Genomic DNA, 22,421 nt, shown 5'->3' with positions numbered 1-22,421 from the left:
AAATAAGGTATAATCTGGGAAAACACTAATCACCTCAATATGTTTAGGTTCTTAGTACAACTAGTTAACTTTTCACCTGAGGTTTTGTGAGCGTGTCCTGATCACCTTATTTTGTTATAAGCATCCAAAACTGATGGCTGTTGAAGATGTCCTTTTTTTAGTACTGAGGAATCAGAGGTCATCTAGATTGCTGTGCCATGATTTCTTGAATGAGCAATTTAATTTGTCTTTCCTGTGGTTGATTTGAATTTCTGCCAGGGAACAGGATATGCTGGCTAAGGTATGTATTGGCCATAGCAGACACCAGCATGTATTGTCCCACTTGAAAATGTATATGTCGCTCTATATGTGTCCCTGGAAGACCATATCAGCCACTAATTTACATTATGAAATAAATAAAGTGGAGTTTATAAGTCATTGAAGCATCACGTCTTACATGATAAAGTTTAAGTAAATTTCCATCAATAAATTAGCCCTCTCTTGGATTTTTGCTAGTGATTTCACCCTGTAATTGGTAAAAGTGGATGTTCAAGTTTAAGGCTTTCGACATTATTATACTGGTATGTTAGGACTGTAGGCCATTCTAAGTTGTTAATAGATGTCTTGTGGATTTCATATGAATTTAGTGGCTTCATATGAAGATGAACGCTGATCAGTGTGTTGAATTTGGAATCATTTTTTAATCAGTGGATGAATCACTTAGCTATGAGCTCTGTTGTCCATATTTATTCTTTGGCTGTGCATTTACTTGACGCCTAATTTTGTATTTGAGCTTTGAAATCATTGTTTAGACATTTAACTTTAGGATAAGTGTTCTGGACCCTGCCTTTTTTTCCCCTCAAAGGAAACTCTGCTGCATTCAATTAGCTTCCAGACAGTATACTTATTCTAATATAGTTAATAATTAATGATAAAATGCGTGTCAAATTATAATAATGAGCATATAGCATAACTATAAATTTTCCTTATTTTGCATTAGTTTTCTACTTGACTGATGCTTATTGAACAATGTCATGGCATCTCACCAGTGCGTGAATCCCCAAATTAGCTATACTGCTTGTGCACCTAACTTAACAACCCGTACTGGGGTAGAGAGCCTTGCTCCTGCCCTCAAGACCTGAATGCTTATGCATTCTTGGGCTGGCTGCAAATTAAACAGAGTTCTGAGCTCAAAACTTGTTAACCATTTCTACATGATTCAAAAGCATGCATCTTAAATTGCTCTTCTATCATTGCAAGCTTCGATCACACAGCAATTAGCCCTCAATAAGATATTAGGCTAAAGCATAATAACAGAATCCAAGGATAAGGTCCTTTACCTTCATTGCTGTTTTTGCTAGCATTAATTTTGTCCGGATTTGAAATTCTTCTAATGCACGGATAGATATATGAAGTAGCCTGCCCAAACTCACTCCTACCTGATCATGGACCTAAGTAACCTAACCCTGTCAGATGCAATTTGATGTTCGATATGAACAAAATTTGAGTTGAATCAGACCAAGCTGACTGAGGATGAGCAGAGTCAGACATATTTGTAACAGATGTCAAATAACATACATCTTATATTACCTGATAAAAAATTATTTCAATTAAGTTGCATGTGATGGTGAGTTGTATTAACATTGCATGTAATTGATTGACATGGTTATGTGGTTCATACAAGTAATGATGTCCAATTGCCTGTGTAGATATTACAATTGGGGGCAGTCTATAATCAAGTTAGCTTGGTTGAAATGAGGCAAATAAGTAAATATCTTTGCTTGGTGGCCTAGCATGGCGGCCTTCCCATTTCACACCATACTCTGTCTTCTTGATCAGATTCATTGTCCTCCATAAACAAGGATGAATCAAACCAAAATAGACAAACCCAGAGAAAACAACCTTTGAATTACTACTGCAAGAAAAAGACACCCACCCTATCTGAAAAGTTGGTGGGATTATCATGTAAAAACTTACTATGGAATACTTGCCCTCACAAGGTCATCCTCTGAGCCACCTATCATCTGTCAACCAAGCATAGTTGAACATGCACAAGAATTCGAAGACCATCTTTGAGACATAAAAGACTCGCATTTTCATCTCATGCTGCTAAAAGAAGCAACTGTTTCTTTCGAGATCCAGGAGATCTTCCCATTGACTTTTAGCAACAGAGACAAAAGAAGTACAGATGTTGGAGAAGTACAATCACTGCATCCTGGAATGCACTTCATTGTATCCCACTACCAAGCCATGCATTCCCAACAGAGACAACAGGATTATTGTGAAATATACTGAGAATAGCACCATCTTTGATGGAAATTGCAAACAATATGATATTACTCTTAACCTTTGTTGCTAAATAAACTGTCTTGTGATAAACTTCGCAACATTGCTAAATCAACTTTCAAAGTTTAGCAATAGAGACAAAAGAAGTGCAGATGATGGAGAAGTACAATCATTGCATCCCAGAATGCACTTCACCATATCCCACTATCAAGCCATGCATTCTCAACAGAGACGCTAGGATTATTGTGGATATACTGAGAATGGCATCATCTTTGATGGAAATTGCAGACAATGTGATATTGCTATTAACTTTAGTTGCTAATAAATGAACTATCTTGTGATCGAAGACATCCACTGTGGAGGATATGGAGCAGTCTCCTTCCTGCATCCTTTTTTTTTCACTGGCTTACTTTCCCAAAACTCACACCTGACTTCTCCGTCTGATATTTTGAATCTTTGATGACTAGTTTAATGTTGTTGTCTGATGATATTCTCCAATGGCTATTTGACTTGCTATAGGTTAACATATATCATACATATATTGTGAAGACCCGAACTGAAGTCGGCAAGGAGTGCCGACTTCAGTTGGGTCATCGTGGTTTGCCCACGAAGACCACGCCGGCCGAACGGCCAGCGAGATCTCCGCAAGCCCCCCTCTTCCCTCTCCCTCTCTATCCCTCTCTCCCTCTCTCTCTCTCTCGCCCTTTCTCTCCTCTGAGAGCCTCGTCCGAGCCCATCCCTCTTCCCATCCCTCTAAAAAAAAAAAAAAAAAAAATTTGAGTTTTCCCCTCATCTTCTTCCCTTTTCTTGAGAGGTTTGCCGGAGCCGCCGCCGCCGCCGGAGCCGCCAACGTCGCCGGGGATCCGCCCGTCGACGACCGGAGGTGAGAAAGACAGTCCATTCATTATTTTTATGGATCTAAGGGGGAGAGAAATGAGGGATGGCAACCGGTTTTCATCCCCTGTTTTGGAAATGTTTTTTTTTTTTTTTTTGATGGGATTCGGCCGGCCGACGGTGGCCGGCCGGGGTCAATCCGGCCGAAACGGGTTCGGCCGGAGGTGGGCGAACAAGGGGCCGGGCTTCCCAGCCCCGGTCCCTCTCTTTCCTCCCTTTTCTTCCTCTCTCTCTCCTTCTTCTCTTCTTCTTCCCGTTCGGTGCCGCCTGTGAAGGTGGGGTAGCCGACGGCGGCTGGTCGAGCGCCGCCGTCGAGGGCCACAGTCGGCCGCCGAGGGCCGACCGGAGCCACCAGCCACCCCCCTCTTCCCTTCTTTCTTCTTCTTCTTCTCCTTCTTCTTCTTCTTCTTCTTCTTCCCGTCCGGCACCGCTTGTGACAGTGGGTAGTCGACGGCGGCTGGCCGAGCGCCGCCGCCGAGGACCACGGTCGACCGCCGAGGGCCGACCGGAACCACCAGGCACACCCCCCCCCTCTTCTTCTTCTTCTTCTTTTTCTTCTTCTTCTTCTTTTCTTCTTTCTTCTTCCTGGGTGTATACCTTGCTTTGATTTCCGTTGCCTGTTTGGGTCTCAAACCAGACACAAACAGACCCTGATCCGATTGAACCATGGGATTTAGCCTGAACTTGAGTTGGGTAGTGTGGATCAGACCGTGAACCGGTTCCACCCATTTCTTGAATTGGGTTGGGTCTGAGTTTAAGTGAATGGGTTTTGTTATGGTCTGATCAGATCTGGTCTGGGTTGGGTTGGGGGTCTGTGTTGGGCTGAGTCGGGCCAAATTGGAACTGTGGGCTGGTTTGGGTTGGGCCCGAAATCTGATCCAGACCTGTTATCCGGTTTGGTTCAATTGGGCCTAATCTGTTTGGGCCACAATTGACTTGGGTTTAAAGGATCCTGATTTTAGGGTCTATGTTTGATCTTAGGGGCCCATTCTTAGATCCATGAACTTAGAAATTTAAGGGATTGGGAATAGTTTAAATTATGTTTCTTAGTTAATTAAATAATTAATGTTTGTGTTTTAATCAGGGGTTCGTGATATCAGTGGCAGGGATTTTTAAGCGAACCCAGGTAGGTAACCTTGCTTAAAGTATGATTTACATGTACTATGCATATGTGTGATTATTTCCAGCATATTGATATGTTTTATATTCTTGGCAGTATTATCATTTAGAAGCATGTTTTTGACTGTAAATCGATCATCTGAAAATCTATTATGCATATATATTGGTTTTGAAAACTTATGTTTATATTAAGTTTGATTGTTGGAATTTGTGGATGTGATTTTGGAGACCGCGTGACTATTGTCTAGGATTCCCGCCAATGGGGTGGAAACGTTGGCCCTGTCGACTTGTATGAGGAGCTAGTTCCGGCACTATGGGGTGTTTTGGCTCTGCGGAGCATGCTCTGAGGAGCAGAGATTGGGGCACCCTGGGGTGCAGCACTGCGGTGCAGGGCTCCATTTGGAGCAGAGTGTTGACACTTCGGTGTGACCATGCCACTGGGTGATGTGGCCGTAGTCATGCGGTAGATATGTGGATTATGTTATGCGTGATATGATAGACTAAGATGGTATATATATATATATATATATTACTTGAGTATCGGATTGGTTTGCGGATCATCATATTTATTTGTGCACATGACCTGTAGTTATATTGCATATGCTTTAATACATGTTATCGTGACTTTATGCATGTTGTTACCTACTGAGCTGTTGTAGCTCATACCTGTTTTTGACATAATTGCAGGAGATGATTGATAGGGGATTCGGGAGGAGAGGACTTATGACATTGGACATAGATAGATTTAGATTCATTTTGTCATAAGTAATTGATCTTGTAAATAAATGTTACCAACTTTATTTGAGACATTTGAAATTGAATTATTGATTTGATTATCATAAATGATAGATTTTTAGTATTGATATTGTGATCTGATGTTGTGACTTGAGTGTCTGATTATTCAGCCTTGCACGCCCGTGCGGTCCGCCGTGCGGGTGTGCGGCGTCTGGCGCGTCCCGGGCCTAAGTTCGGGTTCGGGGCGTGACAGATTTAGTGGTATCAGAGCTTAAGGTTAAGGTATCCTAGGGTTTATGTTCAGGTGAGTATCAGTGGAGAATTATGATAGAAAAACTATCAGAGATTTGGTTTATAATCACTTGAGATTGTAACAAGAATGATATAATAATCTAAGGTTTAAGACCACTAGGGACTGTGGCCTTAGTGGCATTAAAGTTTGAGGTTTAAGCTTATTGGAAAATGTGACCAGTTGGAATCTGAGCATATGTTTAAGATCACTAGGGATCGTGACAGAAATATATCATAGCTTAAGGTTATGATCATTTGGGACATGGTAATTAAATTCAGTGCTTAAGGTGTGAGATCACTGGGCATTGTGATAAAATGTATGCATCGGATTTGGTTTTCGATGAGTGTGGAAGGAAAGTATAAATTGTCTTTGATCATGATAAGAGAGGGTAGACCTAAGGCATGTATAGGAAGGTTAGCCTTGGCATATTAGTTATATCATGTTTAGATGTTGTGTAAGTGATCTGAAAGTTCAAACATGATATGGGTGCAGATGTAATAGTACTTTTGGTTTTGTTGGTAATTATTAGAGTAGAGTTTGTGCATGGATCTATTATAGCATTGGAGTGAGCTAAGAATGATTTTTCATAATATTAAAGCAGATTGTTCTTCGAGGTTAAATCTGTATATGAAATTATATTTGGTATTGACATGTTTGGATATTTTAAATAGATGTATTTCTATTGGTGAGTTAAATTTTTAGGGCTAGTAAGCAAATTGGTGGAGAATTCTAATTACTTGAATTTGTATATTCAGATTGGGCTACTGAATTTTTCTTATAATTGTTGGAGACTATTGGATGTGTTAATTTGAACTCAAGTCTCGGTTTATGATCTAACTAGAAATTTTTGTCATTGTAAAATACAAAATTGAGTAGAAATTTCGATTTTGAGATGCTTATGTGAGTTATTATGTGTAGCATTGATCATAGACATTAAGAATTTTGGTGAAAAAGAATTTAGAGGTTGATAGGGTTAATTTCTACTCATAGTGATATTGGCTCAACAGTTCTAACCCATTGAATTTGAAGTAAATTCTGTTGGAAGGAAAATCGATGTAGATTTTCTGATTAAATTGCTAAAGGAATACAAGAATTACCCCTTTAAATTAAACCTAGATATTTTTGGATTCTAAGAAGGTTGTGGAGATCACGTAGTGACCTTAAACTTGACTAAAGGATTGGGGGTTAGTTATGGTAAGTATACTCTATATAAATTGAGGACAAAAAGATCTAGAGGTTTTGCTCTAGTTCTACTTGGAAATTTGAAATTTGGAGTTTTTTAGTCTTAATGCAAAGTGATACTTTAGTCAGAAATCATTTGTGACTTTAGAGAATTAAATGAATTAAATCAGAGTGTGCAGCGGAAGTCTGGTGGTTTGACTTATTTTGAAACTGGTTAAGATCATTAGTATTTGATCTAAAAGGCATTATGATGAAATACTTGAGTTAGATTCAGGAGAATGTTGTTGATTCTATGGATGATCTAAAGGTAGCTATGTAATTCTCACCAGTGGATTCTTCTATTGTTGACAACTTTTGGGAGAATCTTGGGCATGTTAAATTTAGCATTTACGGATGATGATTCTTTGGTTGGTCTTAGACTTGGAATGTTTTAACATGGATCTCTTATTTGTTGGAATGATGTGGGAGAAAGAAAAGAAAAAAAAAAAGTGATTATAGAATATTAAGAGGATTTGATACTAAAGATTTCTCCTATTTCTATTAAGCCAATTATGATCTCTGGGTAGAATTAAGAGAAATTAATTTCTTTGGGATATAATTATGACAGTTTAATCCAAGGTTGGGAATTTGGAATTCTTTTGAAGGAGATCAAAAGAACTTAATACGTGTGGTAAATAGAAAGGACCAAGTTTTGAGGAGGCGCACGATTCCTTATGTAAAAGTGCAGTGGAGCAATCACAGTGAGAGAGAAGCTACCTGGGAGCTGGAAGAGGAGATGAGAGAGAAGTTTCCTGCCTTGTTCTCGGATTGAGGTATGTTTTTAATTTCGAGGACGAAATTTCTTTTTAGTTGGTTAGAGTGTGAAGACCCGAACTGAAGTCGGCAAGGAGTGCCGACTTCAGTTGGGTCATCGTGGTTTGCCCACGAAGACCACGCCGGCCGAACGGCCAGCGAGATCTCCGCAAGCCCCCCTCTTCCCTCTCCCTCTCTATCCCTCTCTCCCTCTCTCTCTCTCTCGCCCTTTCTCTCCTCTGAGAGCCTCGTCCGAGCCCATCCCTCTTCCCATCCCTCTAAAAAAAAAAAAAAAAAAAAAAAAATTTGAGTTTTCCCCTCATCTTCTTCCCTTTTCTTGAGAGGTTTGCCGGAGCCACCGCCGCTGCCGGAGCCGCCAACGTCGCCGGGGATCCGCCCGTCGACGACCGGAGGTGAGAAAGACAGTCCATTCATTATTTTTATGGATCTAAGGGGGAGAGAAATGAGGGATGGCAACCGGTTTTCATCCCCTGTTTTGGAAATGTTTTTTTTTTTTTTTTTGATGGGATTCGGCCGGCCGACGGTGGCCGGCCGGGGTCAATCCGGCCGAAACGGGTTCGGCCGGAGGTGGGCGAACAAGGGGCCGGGCTTCCCAGCCCCGGTCCCTCTCTTTCCTCCCTTTTCTTCCTCTCTCTCTCCTTCTTCTCTTCTTCTTCCCGTTCGGTGCCGCCTGTGAAGGTGGGGTAGCCGACGGCGGCTGGTCGAGCGCCGCCGTCGAGGGCCACAGTCGGCCGCCGAGGGCCGACCGGAGCCACCAGCCACCCCCCTCTTCCCTTCTTTCTTCTTCTTCTTCTCCTTCTTCTTCTTCTTCTTCTTCTTCTTCTTCTTCTTCTTCTTCTTCTTCTTCCCGTCCGGCACCGCTTGTGACAGTGGGTAGTCGACGGCGGCTGGCCGAGCGCCGCCGCCGAGGACCACGGTCGACCGCCGAGGGCCGACCGGAACCACCAGGCACACCCCCCCCCCCCTCTTCTTCTTCTTCTTCTTTTTCTTCTTCTTCTTCTTTTCTTCTTTCTTCTTTCTTCTTCCTGGGTGTATACCTTGCTTTGATTTCCGTTGCCTGTTTGGGTCTCAAACCAGACACAAACAGACCCTGATCCGATTGAACCATGGGATTTAGCCTGAACTTGAGTTGGGTAGTGTGGATCAGACCGTGAACCGGTTCCACCCATTTCTTGAATTGGGTTGGGTCTGAGTTTAAGTGAATGGGTTTTGTTATGGTCTGATCAGATCTGGTCTGGGTTGGGTTGGGGGTCTGTGTTGGGCTGAGTCGGGCCAAATTGGAACTGTGGGCTGGTTTGGGTTGGGCCCGAAATCTGATCCGGACCTGTTATCCGGTTTGGTTCAATTGGGCCTAATCTGTTTGGGCCACAATTGACTTGGGTTTAAAGGATCCTGATTTTAGGGTCTATGTTTGATCTTAGGGGCCCATTCTTAGATCCATGAACTTAGAAATTTAAGGGATTGGGAATAGTTTAAATTATGTTTCTTAGTTAATTAAATAATTAATGTTTGTGTTTTAATCAGGGGTTCGTGATATCAGTGGCAGGGATTTTTAAGCGAACCCAGGTAGGTAACCTTGCTTAAAGTATGATTTACATGTACTATGCATATGTGTGATTATTTCCAGCATATTGATATGTTTTATATTCTTGGCAGTATTATCATTTAGAAGCATGTTTTTGACTGTAAATCGATCATCTGAAAATCTATTATGCATATATATTGGTTTTGAAAACTTATGTTTATATTAAGTTTGATTGTTGGAATTTGTGGATGTGATTTTGGAGACCGCGTGACTATTGTCTAGGATTCCCGCCAATGGGGTGGAAACGTTGGCCCTGTCGACTTGTATGAGGAGCTAGTTCCGGCACTATGGGGTGTTTTGGCTCTGCAGAGCATGCTCTGAGGAGCAGAGATTGGGGCACCCTGGGGTGCAGCACTGCGGTGCAGGGCTCCATTTGGAGCAGAGTGTTGACACTTCGGTGTGACCATGCCACTGGGTGATGTGGCCGTAGTCATGCGGTAGATATGTGGATTATGTTATGCGTGATATGATAGACTAAGATGGTATATATATATATATATTACTTGAGTATCGGATTGGTTTGCGGATCATCATATTTATTTGTGCACATGACCTGTAGTTATATTGCATATGCTTTAATACATGTTATCGTGACTTTATGCATGTTGTTACCTACTGAGCTGTTGTAGCTCATACCTGTTTTTGACATAATTGCAGGAGATGATTGATAGGGGATTCGGGAGGAGAGGACTTATGACATTGGACATAGATAGATTTAGATTCATTTTGTCATAAGTAATTGATCTTGTAAATAAATGTTACCAACTTTATTTGAGACATTTGAAATTGAATTATTGATTTGATTATCATAAATGATAGATTTTTAGTATTGATATTGTGATCTGATGTTGTGACTTGAGTGTCTGATTATTCAGCCTTGCACGCCCGTGCGGTCCGCCGTGCGGGTGTGCGGCGTCTGGCGCGTCCCGGGCCTAAGTTCGGGTTCGGGGCGTGACATATATCATAGTAGAATCTTCTTTCAGACTGTAGTAACTAGATGGTTGATGTAAGTTAGTCTTGGTAATATGACTCTTTTAAGGTTTAGGAAAGGGTTGCTATAAATGTTTGCTGGAAAATTTATCTCATACCTGAGTTCTGATTAAAACTGAACTACAAATGTACAGATTTCAATGCAAGTTGATCGTGGAAGCTGAGATGGATCTAAAGAATATTAAACTGTGACTTGATTAGGGGAAGAAGAGGGTTTGGAGTTGTGTAAGATTAGATCTAATGGCTTGCTGTTCATTCAAAAAATGGATCTGTTTTTTTTTCATGTTAAGTGAACTACCACAAAAAAATTACTGCAAGGAAGAGGAATCAACTAAAGAGAATCCATCTAAAGTTCTAGGATATAGGATTGGAGATGAACTGCTACCTAAAATAACACAACTAGTGATTTGATTAACTAACATTTAACTTGTGCAGCAGAGATTAAAGCTTGGCGGCAAACTGATTTGGGATCAAAAATAGAATTGAGATGTGTTGCTCCACAAAACAGAAGAAGAAAAAAAATTGATGTAGAAAAATAAAGAAAACTAAAAAGTAGATGCAAAAAAGCAAAAAGAAAAAATTCAAGGAATAGGAGAGGATATGGCCAGACACACTCCAGGGATTTAGTAATGGGGGCTGGTGCCACACCGGATCCATGCATCATGCAGGGTCGTTACCTCAGCAGCCATTATTTTTTGCAGAGTCCTTTCCGTTCAATCAAAACATAAGGTTCATACATTGCTTAAGATGCTATAAATAGAAAAGCCTAACTCAAATTTATGCAAGTCTCAAAATTATTGCCACTTCACTATTTAATGCTATTGTTGCAAGAATAATATAATGAACATTACCACTCCAGTAATTAGCCCCAAGTTATCAAATAAAACTAGAGATCTTTTAATCTTTGATTCCAAAATAACCTGCTACAACTAAGAATAACCAGAAATAAAAGGAAAATACAAAAAATCGGTAAATACATTAAAACTTATAAAAACTCCTAAGTTGCGTCCCTATGATGCATCATAGTATGATCTTGGATCTCCATCGATGATTTATCTTAATCAATAAAACCTAGTCATGAATAATGTGTCAGCACCTGTAAAAAATCAAACAAGTTGAATGATATTGGGTTGTTTACTTGATTTATTAGCATTAACCGAGTATAACTTGCACCCTGGTGCACTCTCTTCTTTTTGATATACAATGGAACCATATCTCTACATTCATGATGAATTTGTTTTGCCAATCTTGTCTGATTTTATGATTGTAAGAGTAGAATTATATTTCAATTTCAGTATTCTTCCATAATGTAATGTTTATTCCGATTGCATGAATTCATATATTCAGTTTCCAAGGATTCAAGTTACAGACCCAGTTGCAAGATACTATGGTCTCAAACGTGGACAGGTTGTGAAGATCATCCGGCCCAGTGAGACTGCAGGCAGATATGTCACCTATCGATATATTGTCTGAGTATATGCCAAAGTGCTGCGTCTTGTAGTGTTATAGCTCAGTGTTGGTTGTCTTTATTTTAAGAGCCTATGGGAATTTGAAGTGCATTCCCTGTTCAAAGTGTTTTATCATTTGCATCAGCCATAATTAACTCATGGCTGCTATTTAACTGTAGATAATTTCATAAATGTAGCTATATGTCAGTCCTGATTGATAAAGATATGATTATATTATGTATGGTTAATAAAGGTCTGTTTGAGCTTGAGATTTTGTCAAAATCTCATTGGGGTCAGTTCTAGGTCATGCTTGAGTTTACACAATCCATGTACATATTTGCTCTCCTGATTTCTTAAGTGGTGACGTGGACTAGCTAAATCAGAGTATATAACAACCATCTACAATCGATCTAGATGTTCTCAAATATCTATGGAAATAATTACAGAAATTATGAACTAGGAAGCATCCTTCCATGTAGCTCTGTGAAATGAGTAAGCTGTATTTGATCAACTTATGTTCAGCTCCAAATTGACCTAATTCAATTAGTAAACAGGTCAAGCTAGAGCTTGGCCGGTTTAGTTCGAGGTAAGCTCAAGGTTTTGATCTCAGGCGCGATCTCAGTTTGTATTCGTATCAGGCCCCTCCTTATATAATGTATGCATAAATCTCGGCTTTAAGTTTGGTTGCTATAAATTGATAAGTCCAAGATATTAGTTGACACAATATGCTTATATCGGTTGATATTTTCCAGTCACCTTTCGTTTCCTTAAATAGACTTTCTTAATTAGTAAAATCTTGAAATCAATCTCTAAATATAATTCTTAATCTTAGATTTACAATATTGGTCAAATTTCAATATCTTAGAGTGAAAATATTGGTCAAGATCTTGGAAAATCTTGATTCGAGATCTCAGTCATTTCGGCCTCAGCCACTCATTAAGATATGATATATCAAGATTTAAAAATTTTAGGTAAGTTTGACTAAGCTTGACTGTAAATAATTAAGTAATATATAGCATAGATTATTTTAGTTATTACATAGAAATAAAAACTATTTCTAGATTGTAAAGCACTGTGATGTTTGTCCGAATTATATGAGCCTACTAGATTAGATTGCAAAGCAAGCCGAGCCTGAATTAGACCTGACTTACTTAAGCTCAACTTGTTTGCAACCCCAACCGCCATACTTATCGGCTGCTTTGACTCACCGATTTGCAAAGGTTGGAATCAAATAATAGATATTCGAAATAGCAGTTGTATTTTCCTCGACAAATTCCACAAACTGTATAGGCTTTGCTGATTCTACTTAAAACTTGTAGCTGATTTGTAAATAAGCCTGTCAAGCCAACTTTCTTCTTGAGTAACTCATATTTTAGCTAGAAAGCATCTCGATTGACTAATAAATGAATCAAATACAAGGCAAAATTTTAAGCTTGAAATATAAGAGAGTTGACCAAAGAGCTAGTTAGCTCACTCATGTTCAGCTTGATATAGCTCCACATAATTATAAACCTAAAAAACAAAAAAAATATTTAAAAATAAAATTATTTATTAATTTTATGTTATATATAAATGGGAATTTTTTATTAGATGAGTTTTTATAAATGGAGTTCCCATGAAAAAAGAAATTCAGAAATATCTTCCTCTCGCTTGTTTTCATTTATGATTGAGACTCATGTCACTTCAACATAAACCTAAATATATAAGAGAAAATGTTACTTAAGAATACTGCATACAAATGAAAGTAATCTCACTCATTAATTCTCGATCTAACAGTCGAGAGATATGACCTGCAACGAGAAGTTCCAACTTAGCTTGCCTCTCTGATCTAGCCAACTTGTTTGGAGCTTCATACACGCAGGCGTAGGGATGTAGTTTTTATCTTTCAAGTCTCAACCGAGCCATGGTTCTCTGTTCCGTGGTTGAACAAGAGGGCTCACCAATTCTTTATCTCGAGCTCTAGTTTTGTTTCCCATTTTCCACATAAATGCTAAAAAAATATTTTGTCATGTATATGCCAGCTAAAAAATAGAAATATTGTTTTTAAATTGCAGTTACAAAATGATAAACTGATAGTTCGGTTATTAAGTAAACAATCCGATCATGTAAAATTTCGTTTTTCAAATAGTAGAGATTTAGAGTCACATACTGACATGATTTTGGATATGGAAGTCCCAAACAATTTGCCCCGTCCCTGAATCCCTAATCAACTTCCCCGACAACCCACCACCATCCTCCATATCCCGAAGGAGTAAAAAAGAAAAAAAAAATTAACAACAAAAAAAAAACTAATGCAAGGTTGAGATTGGATCAGATACAAATACATCTAAATTCATATTCACTTTATTTGGTGAATAAATATACAGATGCAAAATTTCATATTTATATAAATGCAAATTAAATGTTGAATATATATATATATATATATATAAGTTAGATAATTAAATTTTATAATTATAGAATAAAATTGATAATATTACTAAGTGAAAAGTAACTAAATTAATATCATAATAGTCTGGTCATCTATTTTTCTCAAATATTCATGTGTGATGTATAAAATTAAATAGGACTTAAAAATATAATAAATTATTTAGATACGAATTGGACAATTGTTTATCTATATCTTTATTCTTTTTTTTTTAATAGATATTGTTGAGCATGCCTTGAGTTTATAATTTCTAAAAACTAGAGATCGAGTCCAAATCGATTTAGGACATCAGATCGAGTCTAAATCGACTAAGGACAGTAGTTCAAGTTCAAATCAAGTCTATATCAACATACTCTATTATGTATATTTTTTGTAATAAAAAAAAGAATAATTTAGCATCCTAAAAATTTGATGTATTGGGTGTTAGAGTTTGTGATGGAATCTCCATGAAGCTTTTTACATCATTTCTCCCTGTGGATGTAGGTTAGTAGACCAACTCCGCTAAATATTGTGTCCTCTTTTTTTTTTCTTCTCTCTGTTTTTTTTTTCTTTTTATTTCATCAATCCCAATAAACATAAATATAGATGTAAATATTAGATAATTAAATTTCTATATATAAATATTGATCTAACAGCAGCATGGCTCGACCTCCACCTAACGGTGTCGTATAAAACCCCTCGAGTCACCCCGGCGAGCCGGAACCGAAGGGTTTGGGCGCGCTCGGGAGGGAGACGGCGGCACGAAGTCAGAGGAAATAGCGAAAGCTAGGGTTTTCTTTCTTCGATCCGGTGAGGTCGAGTTCTCTTCTTCGTTGGAGCGATGTTGCGGAGGAACACGAGGCTGAGGAGGGAGTACCTCTACCGCAAGAGCTTGGAAGGCAAGGAGCGGGAGTACTACGAGAAGAAGAGAAAGATCCGAGAAGCCCTCGAAGGTTTCGCCCTTGTTCCGACCTCAAACCAATGTCATCTTTTGATGTTATTCTCCTCCCTTCGATTTCTAATCTGATGTCGATATCACAGAGGGAAAACCGATCCCAACTGAGCTCAGGAACGAAGAGGCCGCCCTCCGTCAAGAGATTGATCTCGAGGACGAATATACTGCAGGTATTTTTTTCGGTTCCTATGCAGTTAATTTTTAACTTTCTGATGTTGTGTGTCACTTTTTGCTGGTTTTTATTTTTCCGGAAGAGGGAGAGAGAAAAGATACCATCTTTCCATCTGGTAGTCTGAAGCAAGTGTTAGAACTCGCATGAATGTGCTTGTGTATCAAATTAATTTATATCGATGCAATTGAGGGCTGCCTGATTCTAGTTTTCTCGAGGAAAATCAAAGTCCAAATGTTCAGTTGGAATCTTAGTAGAAGGATGCTCTTTAGGTGGGGATGGAGTTGAGCAAGGTATTTTTGAACAGGAGAAATTTGCATCATTCATGTCATGGAAATAGCGGGACGAGAAACATGGCAAGCAAACGGGTAGAAGGACATGACGGGTGAATGTTTAGGGGGGCATTCATGAGCTCTATGATGCATTACAGAAGCGAAACAAGAAAACATATAAATTACATCGAGTGTGTGACTGGTCCATAAAAAAGCAAGAGAAGAGGCATAAAATTGCTGTAGAAGTATTATGGCATTCAGTGATGAAATGAGGAATAAATATCATGTTTAGTTTGTCTTTTGTATCAAGACATGCATATGTAAGTACACAAGATTGTTTTGATACTATAATCGTAAAGCTTTACTTTAAATTCAATAGATATCAAAGCTGACACTGCATTTTTCTTGACGATATGTGAACGTGGATAGTACCAAGAACTCACATCGATGATGAGTATGCTAGTGCATCAGCGAAGGATCCAAAAATTTTATTAACCACATCTCGTAATCCAAGTGCTCCTCTTACTCAGTTTGTCAAGGTAATTATCACTCCCTGTACTGCTGGGATATAATTTCATTGTGGATCAATTGAAGCACCAAAGCTTTATAATCAATTTTAACTTGGTATTTTTGTTGTTTCAGGAACTAAAGTTTGTCTTTCCTAATTCAACAAGAATGAATCGTGGTGGTCAGGTACAATTGCCTTTCCTTTTCATGTGCCTTTTGATTATATATTTAAGCTTGTGTTGCTAGTCGCAAGCATCTCATGACATTTGTTTTCCAGAAAAATGATTTTTTTCGTTCCCATCTTTGAAAGTATTTTGCTGATGGGTGCATATTTAAATGGAAATAGCTTGTAATGTTCACAAGGCCATTAACTTCCCTGATTTATCCAATTACTGAATTCTGCTTTATAATTTACAGTTTACTGTAATAGCTGAAAAACTTGTATACAGGTCTAACTTGGCGTATCTAAATGCTTAAGTTGACGTCCATGTAAATCATTGAGTTAATTTCTAGCTGTGCATAATATAGCAGAAACAGTTATTTTTCAAGAGGTGTAATGGATCCTGTTAGTGTTGTGGAGCTGCCGAGCTTGAATGGTAGATGGACTTAATTAAGCCAAAATTTGGCATGAACTGGCAGCCAAGGACATGCAACATTGTTGAAATATTTGCAAATGACATGATACTCTAGGTTCAGAAAATCTTCTATTACAATCTCAGCTGCCATTTATTTATTTTGTGTCAAATTTACATGAATTGAGCACCCTTCTCCATGGCATCTTATGTGTAACTTTATAGAGGACTAAACATTTTAAACAAAATCAGGCAGCCTATCAAATGCAGTGAAGTGAGAATTTAATCAGCTTGGGGGTGCCACTCCATGTTGATACCAACTGATACAGGCTACACAGACCCTTGTGTTATGTTCATAACAAAATGGCATGGTGTATCAACCAACATTGAGCAAAATGCTTTGCTGCTTACATTATTGATTGCAAGTTCTTCAATACTGTGATGTCAATGTTGCACATGTAGATGTGTGTAACACATATATATACATATATAGACATGCAATGAGTGTGTATTTAATATTAGTTCAACCTAAATTTTGACTTGGTCTGATTCTTTAGTCTCGACTTGATAACTTTACTTCTTTGTAGGTGATCTCAGAAATTATTGAATCTTGTCGTGCACATGAATTTACTGATGTCATTTTGGTGCATGAACATCGGGGTGAACCAGATGGTTTGATTGTTTGTCATTTGCCATTTGGTCCAACAGCTTATTTTGGATTGCTTAATGTGGTATGTGGAATACTTAAGCTATTCATTTTGTAAATGACAATATGTAATTACTTTGGGATGTAGCTTGTTGTTGGGAATCTTTGTTAAACTCTTTTGCATTTCCGCTGCTATGTTATTCGTGTCCGGTTTATCCTTTGCAGGTGACAAGACACGATATTAAAGATAAGAAGGCTATTGGAACAATGTCTGAGGCTTATCCCCATCTAATTCTTGACAATTTTTCAACTAAGGTACTTTTCAATTTTGACTAACTTGAGCAATATTCTTATTTATGTGTGTTGATATCGAGAGCTTCTTGGTGCCATTTGATTTTATTTTCTTAATTGTAAAAGAATACCCTTTGTTGGTAAAAGCTACTCTTTAACCTCATTGCTACATATATAACCATAACTATAACCATCCACCTTTTTACCAACTATTTGGCATCGGCTTGTAGCTACATAATAAGTTGTGACAGTCCAATAAGTTGCTATTTCTTAACAAAAAGGGAAAAAGCTTGTTGAAACTTATTGAATATTATATGGTTTTCTGATAATGGGAACTTTTGTTAAGGCTTGCTTTATTGAAAGGTTATTATGGGGTGCTTTTATCCTGAACTATTCATTTCTTAGAACAAGCATCTGATAGCTAGAAATAACATGGAAAACATTTTTATGGTTTGTGACACAGGTTTAGAAAGAAATTAGAGAAGGATTGTGTTCAGTTATACATTACTTGTTATTGGCATATTATGGGATAAAGTCAGGTTGATATGGTTTACCAAATCATTTGATGAGCTTTTGAAATAATAAAATTACAAAAGATAGTTAGAAAAATTGTCGTGCCAAATTGTACCAACAAATGTGTTATGTAGACTTCAGGCAATTTACTGATGATTGAATCTGTGAAGATACAGGAGAGCATTCATGCAAGTTACAATAATTCATAAGGGAACTGATGTAGCTAATACATTTCTTTGTTGAGAAAGTGTGTTGTCTTGTTAAGCCTGGTATACATGGTGCACGCTTTCCCTGTTAGCTTAAGCTTTTGGTGTCAATTGGCTGGTTGGCAGTCTTTTTGTCATATGCTTTATGAATATCCTGATTTTCTCAACTGGCCATTTCTTAGAGCAAATATTTGATAGCTAGCTTGAATATGGATATCATTGTTATGATTGATAATGTAGGTCTACAAAAAACTAGAAAAGGATGCGAGAGGTTACGACTGAGTCTAGTTATATATCAACAGATGTGTCATATTATGAAAGTAGATCGACATGGTTTAGTAAATTGATGAACTTTTGAAATAATGGAACAACCAAATGATATTTAGAAAATATTGTTTAGCAATATGTACCAATAAAAATGTTGTGTAGACTGGCAGCAATTAATTTACACATGATTTAAATTGTAAAGGTACAAGATGTCTTTCATGGCTAGTTACAATATCAATAAAGTAACCGATCTAGCTGATACATCCTTTAGATCAAGAAAGTTTGTTGTCTTATATCATGTTCCTTAGTAAACATTCAGATCACATGATATTGGGTTCTTTCAAATCACAGTAATAAGATTCTTTACCTTTTCAATATTGATTTGTGACACATGCTCTTTTCCTTGACATTGATAGTGGATATTATCATTTCACCAAGATATTATTTTCTTCCCTTTCTTGCTAAATTCATCTCAGTGTGCTTGATTTGGTGACTTATTGCAGCTTGGTCAAAGGACAGCAAACGTTCTAAAACATCTCTTTCCAGTACCTAAACCAGATTCCAAACGCATAATCACTTTTGCTAATCGGAGTGATTACATCTCATTCAGGTTGGTGCTTCTGCAGTTATCTCATGTTATATTGATCCTACAGGAAAAGAAAAGTTACGACACCTTAAGGAAATATCCGGACATGCTAAAGTTACCTGGCATATTGGAAGTGTCAGCACTTGGACTGGTGTATGCTTTAGAAGTACATTCTGAGATTCTGTGCTTGCTGGTTTTTTGACTGTTGTCCCATATTTTGTTGTGTCCTAGTGCTTAAAGGAGTTGGTGCTCCGTAGATTCTAAAGTTTGAATTTTTGGCTATCTGTGGAAATTAAATACTCACCATGTACTGGACAATTTGGTTACTCAGCCTACTTCAACTACCTCTATAAGGTCACACTTATGATTCTGAAAAGATTTACTGCTAATATGAGGTGGTAATTACTCGTGCTTCTTGCTTACAAGAAAACACGTTTAGTTTCATCTATGTAGACATTAGGTGAGATGTATGCTTTTATGTTTTCTTTAACTCATTCTGTCTCTTTATTATGATTTGGTCAACCATAACTTAGGTTAAATAAAGGTCCGTTTTGTTCACTTTTTTCATGAGTGAAAGAAAGGATATCCAAGTACAGGATATCTAGGTTCAGTGAGTTCATACAGATCTTACTTTGTTATGTATGATGCAGTTGTGCACTTCATAATGGTTTTTCTGAAAAATGTAGTGATTACTTCTTCTTACCCCATCAATCTTTGTTGGATACATCAAAGAACCCCTGCCTTATGGTTATTTTTGTTGATTCTCTCTCTCTCCTCCCCTCATTCATATTGTAGCATCCCTTCTTATCTTATTGTCTTTACCTCCCTACATCTTCTTTTTTGGGTCTGGACCTCATTCTTTAACTGTATTTCTATCTTTATTTTATTATCTTACTTCTGCATCCTGTAACTTTTTATCTGAATCTTATTTTAAAATAGTTCTTTGTCCTCATTATTTGATATATGTTTCTTCAATAATGATTTATGTATCCAACAATCCTACAATTATTATATAAGTGTCCATCAAATTTAGATCTGATTAGAACATGTAGCTGAGGGGCAGATCTGCGACTGGAGAGGTTATGGCTCGTTTTGGTGTTCGACAAGTGCAATTTCTTAAATGATTAATTGTGGACCATTTTGCAAGGAGACGCTATTTATTGTTAGATGCTGGCGTAAGCCAATATCATTCAACAAATATATAGTTCATGAACTTAATCTTGATTTACTGTAATTTTAGACTTCTGTCTTAGAGGTTACAGCTGTTTAATTTTGAAATTGATACTTTGCTAGGGTCCGGATATATTTTCTGCTCTATTCTAAGGTCTAAAAACTAATTTAAGGTGTTGTCTTTTTTTTTGTCCGTTTGATTTTCTTCTGCTTATTTATTTAAGTACATATAATGTGGCAATTTGTTTGTAGCGACCCCATGACGTGTAGGTTTCAATAACCTGTAGTGCATCCTCCATAGGCCAGAACTCCTTTCTATGTCCCTGCATATAATAATTCAATTGAGGCTTCCCAAATCCCCCATCCCCTTCTTTTATATGTGGTCCTCATTTAGTTTGAAATTATTCTCCTATGGCTGCGCTTTAGACCAGATAATAGAAACCCAACTACTTGAGCCTCCTAAAGATGAGCAATTAAGCTACTGCTTCATGTAATTTTCATGAATTATTCTCGTTTTCATTGCAAACCTCCTCTCATATCACATCATATAGGTTCTTTATTGATATCATTCTACTAAGGCAAATCACAGTTAAAGCATGTTATTTATTGAATACATGTGGTTTGCGATTTTTGATCAACAATTCCAAATAATTTATAGAAACACATCAAACAAGCATATTTAATTGCTGTCTAGTATCTAATTTTTTTATATACAAATGCTTCTTAGTGCCTATGGTGCACTTCATTATTGACAGGTAGGATGATCTGTAGGCATCTTAGTGATGCAATATCCAATATGTTGTTATTATGTCTTATGCTGTACTGATCTGACATTTATTATTCTCTTTTTTTGGAACAAAAAAGGCATCATGTCTATGAAAAACATGGCGGTCCTAAATCAATTGAATTGAAGGAGGTCGGTCCTCGATTTGAGTTGCGACTTTATCAGGTGATCACTAGCAGATCTGACCTAACCTTTAAACTGTTTGTTGATGCCTTTATACCTTTTGATTTAGATGTTGAGCTCCTTATGAAACAAAGCATTATATATTACATTTATGGTAATCATCGCATAAAACTTATTTGTGCTTTTCTTCCATTTGCTCTCAGATCAAGCTAGGGACTGTTGATCAGAGTGAAGCCCAGAATGAGTGGGTAATAAGACCATTCATGAACACTGCCAAGAAGCGGAATGTTCTAGGAGATTGATTACTGATCATGCGAATTTTTTTTCTCTGTTTAAATTTGTTATACTTTTTTTAGGAAAAATGAGGATTTGTAATAGTCCCGATGCTCATCTTGAGAAAATTTTACTAGCTAAATTTTGCCTACTGTTACCTCACCATTATATTGAATATGACAGAAGAAGAGGTTTAAATATTTTGTTCCAATCCCGTCAAGTATTTAATTATCCATACGTCTTTTCCCCTAAAAAGCTAGGGTTTTGTTAGAGTTGCCAATGGCTTCATATGTACATCTAGTGTGGCACTGGAGGGTCTGGATCTGTCAGTCTTCTTAAATTTTTTGTTTCTTGGAGTGTGTAAATGAACAGGCGCTTAAGTTGTTTTACTTTTGCCTTTGTCTATAATTTGGTTATAGATTGAGCAGAATTTGTAACATGGATGCAGTAAATAGGCTGGACTAGCAATTTTAAGAAATCGGAGGGCTTCCTAAGAAAAAAATGAATAAGTATTGCTTAGCTGGAGGATTAAGTAAAGTTACGATAAAGAGAATAGTATGACTTTGAATTATACCTCTGGTTCTTGTTGTACTCCACAAATCTGGTTCAAATTTTTCCAGGTTGCTAACCTATGGCACCAGTGGTTTTGCAACTCTGGCGTCAACCAGCCCATAAAGGCTCAACATTTGCTGGTGTTAGCCGGTGTAAATAGGTTGAAAGATGCTTCCATCGTTGCACGATCTAGGGAGGATCAAATGCAGACAACCTTTCATTATGTATGCAGACAGCCTTAATATGCAAAAAGGCTGTTTTCCTTATGTTGGACGCTGGTAATAGCCTGATATTTTACAAGATCAATAGGAAATGATTTTAAAGATTAGGGCGCCTTCTAAGGGCAGTCGATTTTCTTTTGCTCTGCTCTTTGTTGGTGGCTTAAAATCTTGCCAAGCTTTGGGAAGTTTTCAAATGCAACCTCATGAATGACGGACTTGGTAGCTAATTTAAGATAGGCTTAAAATAAAATAGCTCAATCAAAATGTCCAATTGAAGGGTTTCCAATGGGGCAAGTCGACGCACCATAAGCTACTCAAATAACTAGCTGGTGAAGATCGTCCTGTTTGGTAGGCAGAAAATAGCAAAGGAGAACTAGTTATCCAATAGGTTCTTCGTTCTGCTTCCCCTAAGAAAGATTTTGCCCCCTCTAATAGCAAATGAAACCATTTTGCAAGCTCCCTTGATCCTTGGATGACCAAAATAAGTCATGAAGTAGACAAGAATTGCATGGGTGTACCTTCTGTTGGTAACCTCAAGGCTGTGTTCAAATGTTGCCTACTCGATTTACTTGAACAAGCATGCA

General features: G+C 37.7%; 2 protein-coding genes across 2 annotated transcripts in view; both read left to right on the top strand.

The window, feature by feature from the left end:
• The window catches only part of LOC103706260 (uncharacterized), a 28,417-nt gene extending 16,812 nt beyond the window's left edge, over positions 1 to 11,605 (top strand). Inside the window, exon 9 of the mRNA XM_088702130.2 lies at positions 11,223 to 11,605. Coding sequence (XP_088558256.2) covers positions 11,223 to 11,348 — 126 coding nt within the window. The 3' untranslated portion in view covers positions 11,349 to 11,605. The remainder of the gene's footprint in view (positions 1 to 11,222) is intronic.
• A 2,787-nt stretch (positions 11,606 to 14,392) lies between these two features.
• IMP4 (Ribosomal RNA processing Brix domain protein) lies at positions 14,393 to 21,264 on the top strand. The gene is made up of 9 exons (XM_008790318.6): positions 14,393 to 14,683; positions 14,772 to 14,855; positions 15,556 to 15,665; positions 15,769 to 15,819; positions 16,793 to 16,936; positions 17,077 to 17,166; positions 18,632 to 18,738; positions 20,749 to 20,833; positions 20,995 to 21,264. Exons 1-9 carry the CDS (start codon positions 14,572 to 14,574, stop codon positions 21,091 to 21,093), a joined length of 882 nt encoding a protein of 293 aa, XP_008788540.4. The 5' UTR covers positions 14,393 to 14,571; the 3' UTR covers positions 21,094 to 21,264.
• Positions 21,265 to 22,421: the final 1,157 nt, after the last annotated feature.

The sequence above is a fragment of the Phoenix dactylifera genome, chromosome 8, assembly GCF_051530095.1.
Source record: "Phoenix dactylifera cultivar Ajwa chromosome 8, Ajwa_hap1_PhDact_Kaust_v1.1, whole genome shotgun sequence".
In the NCBI taxonomy this organism is placed as follows: Eukaryota; Viridiplantae; Streptophyta; class Magnoliopsida; order Arecales; family Arecaceae; genus Phoenix; species Phoenix dactylifera.
The sequence above is the reverse complement of the archived record's forward strand: the minus strand, read 5'-3'. Positions and strand labels throughout refer to the sequence as shown.